Source organism: Sphaeramia orbicularis, chromosome 12 (genome assembly GCF_902148855.1).
Source record: "Sphaeramia orbicularis chromosome 12, fSphaOr1.1, whole genome shotgun sequence".
Taxonomy (NCBI): Eukaryota; Metazoa; Chordata; class Actinopteri; order Kurtiformes; family Apogonidae; genus Sphaeramia; species Sphaeramia orbicularis.
The window spans coordinates 1,871,128-1,881,573 of record NC_043968.1 but is presented as its reverse complement, the minus strand read 5'-3'; the positions used below and the strand labels follow the sequence as shown (position 1 = coordinate 1,881,573).

The 10,446-nt window shown below is 35.0% G+C and overlaps 1 protein-coding gene across 2 annotated transcripts in view; it reads left to right on the top strand.

Moving 5' to 3' along the window:
• The window catches only part of LOC115429319 (annexin A1-like), a 19,498-nt gene continuing 9,052 nt past the window's right edge, over nucleotides 1–10,446 (top strand). The window contains exons 1-5 of one of the 2 annotated variants that reach the window (XM_030148653.1): nucleotides 1–37; nucleotides 1,929–2,045; nucleotides 5,418–5,523; nucleotides 6,085–6,179; nucleotides 9,677–9,790. In XM_030148653.1, the coding sequence (XP_030004513.1) occupies nucleotides 1,974–2,045; nucleotides 5,418–5,523; nucleotides 6,085–6,179; nucleotides 9,677–9,790 (387 nt within the window). In that variant the 5' untranslated portion in view covers nucleotides 1–37; nucleotides 1,929–1,973. Of the gene's footprint in view, nucleotides 38–1,723; nucleotides 2,046–5,417; nucleotides 5,524–6,084; nucleotides 6,180–9,676; nucleotides 9,791–10,446 lie in introns of those variants that run through there. The other variant, XM_030148652.1, reaches the window with a different exon arrangement.

Genomic DNA, 10,446 nt, shown 5'->3' with positions numbered 1-10,446 from the left:
TTTAGAGCACCTGTGACGAGTGACGACGCCACATCAGGTGAGAACAACATTCACCTTAAATCTGTAATTGAACAGAATTTTCACTGTTTATTTTACAGATTTTTCCTGTATTTTCAAGATACAAGAAAATATCAATGAAATGACAAAAATAGACTGCGATTTTACACGTCAAATGTAAAATAACACGAAAAAACTGTAAAAGTGAATAACCAAAAAATTTCCATTTTTTAAGACATTTTTTTCTTTTTTCACAGAAAAATACAGTTAAAATACATTTGCAAATGTATCGTAGTTTCACAAATATTTCTTTTCTATTTATGAGATTAAACTGTTAATTTAAAGTTTAATACTATAGAAAATAAATAAATAAATAAATCAATAAAACGAGATAAAATTACTGACAATTAACCGTAACAGAAGTATTAGTTCTGTCAGTTGAACCAGACTTGTTTGTTAATTGACAAATATCTTGTGTAATTACAGGAGGTTTCACAACAAAAATGTTGAATAAATGTATTTTTGTGAATGTATAACATGTATAAGCACTGATAAACTGTCCAAATACAGTTTTTATCAGTGGATTGGACAACTGAGTCTCATTAAAAATTATTTATATATATATTTATAGGTAATTTGATTGTTTTAATACATGTAAATATTCTTTATTAAACATTAGAAAGTCAAAAAAATATGCAAAATCTCATGTAACGTTAGGGCAAAAAACTGTATTTTAATTATGGAAAATTACCGTATTTTTATGAGATGGTTATTTTCCGTTATTTAACAGTATTTTTTCGGCACCCCTGCTGCCGGAATATTACAGTTGTTTTTTTTTATGTTTTTTTTTTTTTTTTACAGTGTTCGGTTTTCATGGATATATTCAAAGATTCACAGATTATTTACTGTCAGTTCACCAGATGCACAGGACAGAGAACTGAGATACTGTTTCTGTTTAACTTTATTTAATGTCATGGATTTAACCCTTAAAGACCCAAACGTCTACTGACATAAACTGTTTAATACCTGATTGATCCACTAATTCTATCAATACATGGAAATAATTGGTGTAAAATACAGTTTTTCATCTTTTCATGGTCATCAGATATGACCATATTTGGACATTCAGAGGCTCCGTAGTTACCGGGGAAACACCGTCAACTTCTACAACATTGATTTGCCAGTAAAACCCATGGAGCTAGATCAATGACAGTGGATGGAGTCATATAGAGAAAATTAAAAAAAAAAAAAAAAAAAGTCAACAGAAATGAATAAAATATTTGCAAAATCTTAAATAATAAGAAAAAAAATAGGCAATAAATTAAGTAAATAAAGAAAAAAAGAAGCAACAAAAGGAACAAAAACAGTCAAAGTGATTAATGAAATGAACAATAATGAATAGTAAATCAACAAAATAATAAGTAACATGAACAAAATAAGCCACAAACTGAAGAAAATAGAAGAAAAACTAATAAACCTAAGGAGTTGGATCGATGACAGTGGATGGACACAATGAAGTTATATATATGAAATTTTAAAAAATCAAATCTGAAATAATAAGAAAAAATATGCAATATATTAAGTAAATAAAGAAAAAAAGAAGCAACAACGGGAACAAAAACAGCCAAAGTGATCCATAAATGAACAAGAATGAATTATAAAGCAACAAAATAATAAGTAACAGGAAATCCTAAATAATAAGAAAAAATAAGCAATAAATTAATCAAAATTAAGTAAATAAAGAAAAAAAGAAGTCATTTTTTAGTCGTTATGATGGTTTACTGTTTATTGTTTGTTCATTTCTGTCCACTTTGGGCTTATTTTTTTATTGCTTCATTTTTTTGCATTTTAATGATCTACTGTTGTGGACCGTTAATAAATCTGTCCAATAAATACACTCATTTCTGTTTTGTTTCTTCCTGCTGCATCAGTTCCAGGTTTAGTTCGGACGTTTCCAGACAAACAAACAAACAAACATGTCCTTCTTCAAGAAATTCTTCAAGGACATCGTTCGTGACAGAAAATCTGATGACGACGACACAGTCCTGGTGAGTTTTCCAGAGTCTGTGAAACAAACACCAGCGTCAACAACGTACGGATTTTATTCTGTTATTTGAAGGTTTCAGGTGTTTTACAGTTTATTAAAATAATCAGTTTGATTTAACCCTTAAAGACCCAAACATACAGTGGCCCAGAGGTGCAACAGCCCAAAAAATTATCCACTATAAGAAAAAACGAGAACAGCCCCAAAAAATTATCCACTATAAAAAAAAGAGAACAGCCCCAAAAAATTATCCACTATAAAAAAAAGAGAACAGCCCAAAAAATTATCCACTATAAAAAAAAGAGAACAGCCCCAAAAAATTATCCACTATAAAAAAAAGAGAACAGCCCCAAAAAAGTATCCACTATAAAAAAAAGAGAACAGCCCAAAAAATTATCCACTATAAAAAAAAAGAGAACAGCCCCAAAAAAGTATCCACTATAAAAAAAAAGAGAACAGCCCCAAAAAAGTATCCACTATAAAAAAAAAGAGAACAGCCCAAAAAATTATCCACTATAAAAAAAAGAGAACAGCCTCAAAACATTATCCACTATAAAAAAAGAGAACAGCCCAAAAACATTATTCACTATAAAAAAAATAAGAACAGCTCAAAAAATTATCCACTGTAAAAAAAAAAAGAAGAGAGAACAGCCCCAAAAAATTATCCACTATAAGAAAAAAAGAGAACAGCCCCCAAAAATTATCCACTATAAAAAAAGAGAACAGCCCAAATACATTATCCACTATAAAAAAAAGAGAACAGCCCAAAAACATTATTCACTATAAAAAAAAAAGAGAGAACAGCCCAAAAACATTATCCACTATAAAAAAAGAGAACAGCCCAAAAACATTATCCACTATAAAAAAAAAGAGAACAGCCCAAAAACATTATTCACTCTAAAAAAAGAGAGAAAAGCCCAAAAACATTATTCACAATAAAAAAAAGAGAACAGCCCAAAAACATTATTCACTATAAAAAAAGAGAACAGCCCAAAAAATTATCCACTATAAGAAAAAAGAGAACACTCCAAAAAATTATCCACTATAAGAAAAAAAGAGAACAGCTCAAAAACATTATCCACTATAAAAAAAAGAGAACAGCCCAAAAACATTATCCACTATAAAAAAAAGAGAACAGCCCAAAAACATTATTCACTATAAAAAAAAGAGAGAACAGCCCAAAAACATTATTCACTATAAAAAAAAGAGAACAGCCCAAAAAATTATCCACTATAAGAAAAAAGAGAACAGTCCAAAAAATTATCCACTATAAGAAAAAAAGAGAACAGCTCAAAAACATTATTCACTATAAAAAAGAGAGAACAGCCCAAAAACATTATTCACTATAAAAAAGAGAACAGTCCAAAAAATTATCCACTATAAGAAAAAAAGAGAACAGCTCAAAAACATTATTCACTATAAAAAAGAGAACAGCCCCAAAAAATGACCCACTATAAGAAAAAAAGAGAACAGCCCAAAAAATTACCCACTATAAGAAAAAAAGAGAACAGCCCAAAAAATTATCCACTATAAAAAAAGAGAACAGCCCAAAAACATTATTCACTATAAAAAAAAGAGAACAGCCCAAAAACATTACACACTATTAAAAAAAGAGAGAACAGCCCAAAAACATTATCCACTATAAAAAAAAGAGAACAGCCCAAAAACATTATCCACTATAAAAAAAGAGAACAGCCCAAAAACATTATCCACTATAAAAAAAAGAGAACAGCCCCAAAACATTATTCACTATAAAAAAAAGAGAACAGCCCAAAAACATTATTCACTATAAAAAAAAAAGAGAACAGCCCAAAAACAATATCCACTATATAAAAAAAGAGAGAACAGCCCAAAAACATTATTCACTATAAAAAAAAAGAGAACAGCCCAAAAAATTATCCACTATAAGAAAAAAGAGAACAGTCCAAAAAATTATCCACTATAAGAAAAAAGAGAACAGTCCAAAAAATTATCCACTATAAGAAAAATAGAGAACAGCTCAAAAACATTATCCACTATAAAAAAAGAGAACAGCCCAAAAACATTATCCACTATAAAAAAAAAAGAGAACAACCCAAAAAATTATCCACTATAAGAAAAAAGAGAACAGTCCAAAAAATTATCCACTATAAGAAAAAAGAGAACAGTCCAAAAAATTATCCACTATAAAAAAAAGAGAACAGCCCAAAAAATTATCCACTATAAGAAAAAAAGAGAACAGCTCAAAAACATTATTCACTATAAAAAAGAGAGAACAGCCCAAAAACATTATTCACTATAAAAAAGAGAACAGCCCAAAAAATTACCCACTATAAGAAAAAAGAGAACACTCCAAAAAATTATCCACTATAAGAAAAAAAGAGAACAGCTCAAAAACATTATCCACTATAAAAAAAAGAGAACAGCCCAAAAAATTATTCACTATAAAAAAAAAGAGAACAGCCCAAAAAATTATCCACTATAAGAAAAAAGCGAACAGTCCAACAAATTATCCACTATAAGAAAAAAAGAAAAGCCCAAAAACATTATTCCCTATAAAAAAAGAGAACAGCCCAAAAAATTATCCACTATGAGAAAAAAAAGAGAACAGCCAAAAAACAATTCACTATAAAAAAAAGAGAACAGTCCAGAAAATGTGTGTATTTTTTTGGGCTGTTGCACCTCTGGGCCACCGCACAAACATCCACCACTGACCAGAACCATATAAGGACCTAAAAGATTTAAAATCTGTACAAAAACGTAAAATTACATGAACATGTTTACATTTACAAACTGTCCTTTCACAAAAAAAGTGAATAATCTGAACAAATATGAACAACCTGAAACGTCTTAATGTAACTCAGTGTAATTGGATCAATATTCTGTCTGTTATTAAATGTTTTATGTATTTGTAGATCCACTGTATCTGTACGATAGAATGAACATGTGTAAATGATAAACTGAGGCTGAATATTAGTGAAATTACACTGGTTTTTCTAAAGAAATTTGAGGTTGTTCAAGGTTCATTTTTATCAAATTTTTTAAGTTTAGTGCTTTAAAAAAAAGTAATTAGTGTTTATTAACTGCTTCATTTTTGGTCATTATGTTGTCATCTGGGATCTTGTCTTGTCTTGCAAGTTAACTCAAAAAGTTATGGACGGATTTTCATCAAATTCTCAGGAAATGTTGATTCTGGCACAAGGAACAAATGATTATATTTTGGTGGTGATTGGGCGCATGGTGGTGATTTTTATTGCTTTGTGGATCTGTGTGGACGTACAGTATGTTGGCTTATTGATGTGTTGTCTTTTTTTGTTCTTTCCTTGTTTTGTCTCGGTCTTTAACGTCCCAGATAAACCCTGTTCAGTGCTGATTCTGCATCTGTGGTTTTTTCCAGGTGAAGGGAAAACCCAAACCCAAGTATTACGGCACCGTCTGCCCTTATCCCAACTTCAACGCCAGCAACGACGCTGCCGTTCTAAAGAGCGCCATCGAAAGTAAAGGTCTGTCCACATAGAAAGCACTTAAAGTTCTGGATTTAAACACAAATGGGAGTTTTATGTTATATTGGTGCTTCTAAACTATGTGGACATTAATATGTGGACACATCATGTCTATAGCTGTCAGATGTTCCTGTTCATGTAGATTTCAGATAAAAATATTAATATTTCCTTCAAGTTTAATGGTAGATTTTTCTTCCTCAGATGTGGTGAAAGTAGATGCTTAGTTGTGGAAGAAAATTATTATTTACAGTCAGAGCAGGAAAAATATTATAGAAATTTAGAGGAAGAACATTTAAAATCATAGTCATGGATAAAAAATAAAAAAAAATCAAAGTTGTGAGAAATTCAGTCCAAACCATCTCTGAGACATTTTAGAAGCAAAGATAGCAGTTTAACCCAAACTAACCAATGCAGTGATATTTATCCCATAATATAAAACTCTATTCTGACATTAGTCTTTATTGTTTTGTATCCTAGACCCCTGTTAGAAAACAAACACCTGAATTCAATGTGTCCACATACTTTTGTCCATATAGTGACATTAACTGTCGTATTGTTCAGGAGTGGACGAGGACGTGATTATTTCTGTCCTGGTGAAAAGAACCAACGAGCAGAGACAGAAGATTAAAGCAGTTTATGAAGCAACCACTGGAGAGGTGAGTTTGAAAAGAAAAGACGATAACGACGACAGAGGAGAAAAACAGAAAAAGACTGGAGGAGAAACACGTCAGCACAGAACAGAACAGTTTACATCTGAAATACAAACCAGACACAGACTTATACATTCAGGACTAACTTCTATTTGACAAAGCTGCTTCATTTTTGTCCATTTTTGTTCATTTTGTTAATTTAGTGCTTACTTAGAGCTTCCTTTTTTTTCTTTGTAATCCTTTACAGGAGCATGAAGTTGGTTCCGTAAACGGAACCGGTTCCGTTTTCAGTTCCCATAACCAGTTCCATTTAAGGATCCAGTTCCCTTTACAGAACCAGCTCTGTTTAAGGATCTCAGAACTAGTTTCATTTACAGAACTCAGAACCAAGCCGTGCTCCGACCTCCAACCCCGCTTCACCCACATCTAGCCCTCCATGCCCAGCCTCTGTGGGGCTGGGAGGTGCTCTACACCGGGGTGAACCAGGAGACCAAGCCGCTCGTCCACGGACCTCGGCTGTAGTTCCAAATAATGCTCTCCTTCAGGTCTGAGCCAAAAAGTAATACACATTTGCATTCTTCTGCTGTTTATATTTTCTTTAATGCTGGCGAATGTCATTTATGACTTCGTTAATGTCAACTCCAACCCCCACATCATCACATCGTGCCCTGCAGGAAGCTACAGGCTCCAAACGTCGGCTTCTGCGGCTTGCAGAGCGGTGCGCTAAGCCGCTGTGACCCAGGGCATGGATCCAGTTCCGAGAACAGTTTTTGTTTAAAGAACTCAGAACCAAGCTGAGCTCGAAGCTCCACTTTGGCCATGAAAAGATGACACGCTGCATTTTACACCAGTTATTTGCATGTATTGGTGGGATTAGTGGGTAAGAAGTTCTTAAACATTTTAGACCAGTAGATGATGTTGGACTGTGGTGCTTTGGGTCTTTATGGGTTGAATAGAGTTCTTGTGTCATACTGTCATATTTTCCTTGAACGGTATGATTATAGAACTTTATGACATGTTTAAAGTTAAGGGCAAAAAAATTATATAATGTGATATAAGGAATGAATCGTGCGCTGTCCATTGTGCTGAATCCAAGATCCTTACATGGAACTGGTTCCGAATAAGCAGATCCGAGAAAGCTTATTCGGAACCAGCATAGAACTGGACTTCCAAGGTCCGTTGAAGTTAAACGTAGCTGGTAGCTGAAGAAAAGCCTGGAGCTTGGCGGTCCGTATTGCAGCTTGGTGTACCGGGTCACAGCGGCTTAGTGCAACGGTCTGCAAACCCGACAGGAGCCGGCGCTAGAAGCCTGGAGCCCCGCTTCCTGCAGGACACAACGTGGTGATGTGGAAGTTGGGGTTGGCATGAATGAAGTAAAATAAAACGACATTTGCCAGCATTAAAGAAAACATAAACATCAGAAGAGTGCAAATGTGTATTAATTTAAGGCTCGGACCTGAGGGAGAGCATTACTCGGAACTAGATCTGAGGTCCGTGGAGGAGCGGCTTGGTCTCCCAGTTCACTGTGGTGCAGAGCACCTCCCAGCCCCACAGAGGCCGGGCTTGGAGGGCTAGATGCAGGTGAAGCGGGGCTTGGAGATCGGAGCACAGGCTGGTTCTGAGTTCTGTAAATGAAACTAGTTCCTTGATCCTTAAACGGAGCTGGTTCCATAAACGGAACTGGTTCGGAGAACCGAAGACGGAGCTCGGTACTGGTTCCGTTTACGGAACCAACTTCATGTTCCCATGATTTAGTGCTTCATTTTTGTTCATTTATTTTTTTATATAAGGCTTATTTCCTCCATTTTTTAAAAAAATTGTATTGCTTGTTTGCAGCCTAATTTTTTGTTCTTGTTGATGACTTACTACTTCATTTTTGTTCATGTATTAATTATTTACTTCTTATTTTCTTATTTTCTATCTTTTTTTAAATTCAGTGCTTATTTACTCCTTACATTTTTATTTTAGTGTTTATTTTCTGCTTAAGTTTTATTCTTAATGATCACTTACTGCTTCTTTTTTTGTTCATTTTTGTCCATTTTGTTAATTTAGTGCTTATTTGCTGCTTCGAATTCAGACACTTATTGTCAAAACATCAGCTTTTTATTGTGTTTATCTCACAAATTCAACCAAATTTAGGGACTTTATGTCAAAAACTGACCTGGAAAAAGTTACTCCTGCTTTTATTTTCTAACACATTCATTACTTTGGTCCATTTTTGTAAGAACTTGTTACTACATAAGGTAAATATATGTTTATTTTGAGTTGATGCTGCATATTTGTGCACATTTTGTCTTTTGTGAAGGTCAGATGTCTGCTGTTTGCTTGTGTTTTCTGTACTGTTTGCTTGTGTTTTCTGTGCTGTTTGCTTGTGTTTTCCGTGCTGTTTGCTTGTGTTTTCTGTGCTGTTTGCTTGTGTTTTCTGTGCTGTTTGCTTGTGTTTTCTGTACTGTTTGCTTGTGTTTTCCGTGCTGTTTGCTTGTGTTTTCCGTGCTGTTTGGTTGTGTTTTCCGTGCTGTTTGGTTGTGTTTTCTGTACTGTTTGCTTGTGTTTTCTGTGCTGTTTGCTTGTGTTTTCTGTGCTGTTTGGTTGTGTTTTCTGTGCTGTTTGGTTGTGTTTTCTGTGCTGTTTGGTTGTGTTTTCTGTACTGTTTGCTTGTGTTTTCTGTGCTGTTTGCTTGTGTTTTCTGTGCTGTTTGCTTGTGTTTTCTGTGCTGTTTGCTTGTGTTTTCCGTGCTGTTTGCGTGTGTTTTCTGTGCTGTTTGCTTGTGTTTTCTGTGCTGTTTGCTTGTGTTTTCCGTGCTGTTTGCTTGTGTTTTCCGTGCTGTTTGCTTGTGTTTTCTGTACTGTTTGCTTGTGTTTTCTGTGCTGTTTGGTTGTGTTTTCTGTGCTGTTTGGTTGTGTTTTCTGTGCTGTTTGGTTGTGTTTTCTGTGCTGTTTGGTTGTGTTTTCTGTGCTGTTTGGTTGTGTTTTCTGTGCTGTTTGGTTGTGTTTTCCGTGCTGTTTGGTTGTGTTTTCCGTGCTGTTTGGTTGTGTTTTCTGTGCTGTTTGGTTGTGTTTTCTGTGCTGTTTGCTTGTGTTTTCTGTGCTGTTTGCTTGTGTTTTCTGTGCTGTTTGCTTGTGTTTTCTGTGCTGTTTGCTTGTGTTTTCTGTGCTGTTTGCTTGTGTTTTCTGTGCTGTTTGCTTGTGTTTTCTGTGCTGTTTGGTTGTGTTTTCTGTGCTGTTTGCTTGTGTTTTCTGTGCTGTTTGGTTGTGTTTTCTGTGCTGTTTGGTTGTGTTTTCTGTGCTGTTTGCTTGTGTTTTCTGTGCTGTTTGGTTGTGTTTTCTGTGCTGTTTGGTTGTGTTTTCTGTGCTGTTTGGTTGTGTTTTTCATGCTGTTTGGTTGTGTTTTCTGTGCTGTTTGCTTGTGTTTTCCGTGCTGTTTGGTTGTGTTTTCCGTGCTGTTTGGTTGTGTTTTTCATGCTGTTTATGGTCTGAGCGTCTTCTGTCTGCTGTTTGTTGCAGAGGTTGGACCAGGCTTTGAAAAAGGCTCTGAGGTCGGACCTGGAGGACGTCACCCTGGCTCTGCTCATGCCCGCTCCTCAGTTTGACGCCTACCTGCTCCGTAAAGCCACAAAGGTACCCACCCACCACGTCCACCTACTCACAAATATCCCTGTACTGCTTGTTTTACTGCTTTTTCTTCTACTCCTGCTGTTTTTAGATCTACGTTCAGACTTCAACATGTCCAAAAAACACTTAAGATTTTCCACTTAAAGCAACACTGTGGAACTTTTACTTGCGAGGTCCGCCCTAAAGTCTATAAGCGGTATTGTCTGTAATAACTGTTGTAAAATCCGTATCTCAGTAAAACTCGCACATTTCTTGATGAGCCATTGATGCTGACGTAAATTTCCTGCGGCAAGACAATTAATGTGTGTTCAAACGTGTCTTCAGGCTGGGGAAAGCAGCCTCACAGCACTTATACAAACATTATTGTTTTGTTTTTAAAGCTAGAAAAGCACACAGAGGGCGCAGACCTCCTCCAAGGCAGATCAGCCCCCCCCCGGACACCACCACAATTTAATCATTTGTTCCTTGTAGCAGTATCAACATTTCCTGAAAATTGCATCAAAATCCTTCCATATATTTTTGAGTTATCTTACTAACAGACAGACAAACAGACTGACCCCTTTAAAAACATAACCTCCGCCGTTCCTTGGCAGAAGTAAATATCAGAAATGAAAAAATGTTTAACACGTTTGCTAGCGGCTCAGTAAAACTGCAGAAGGCCA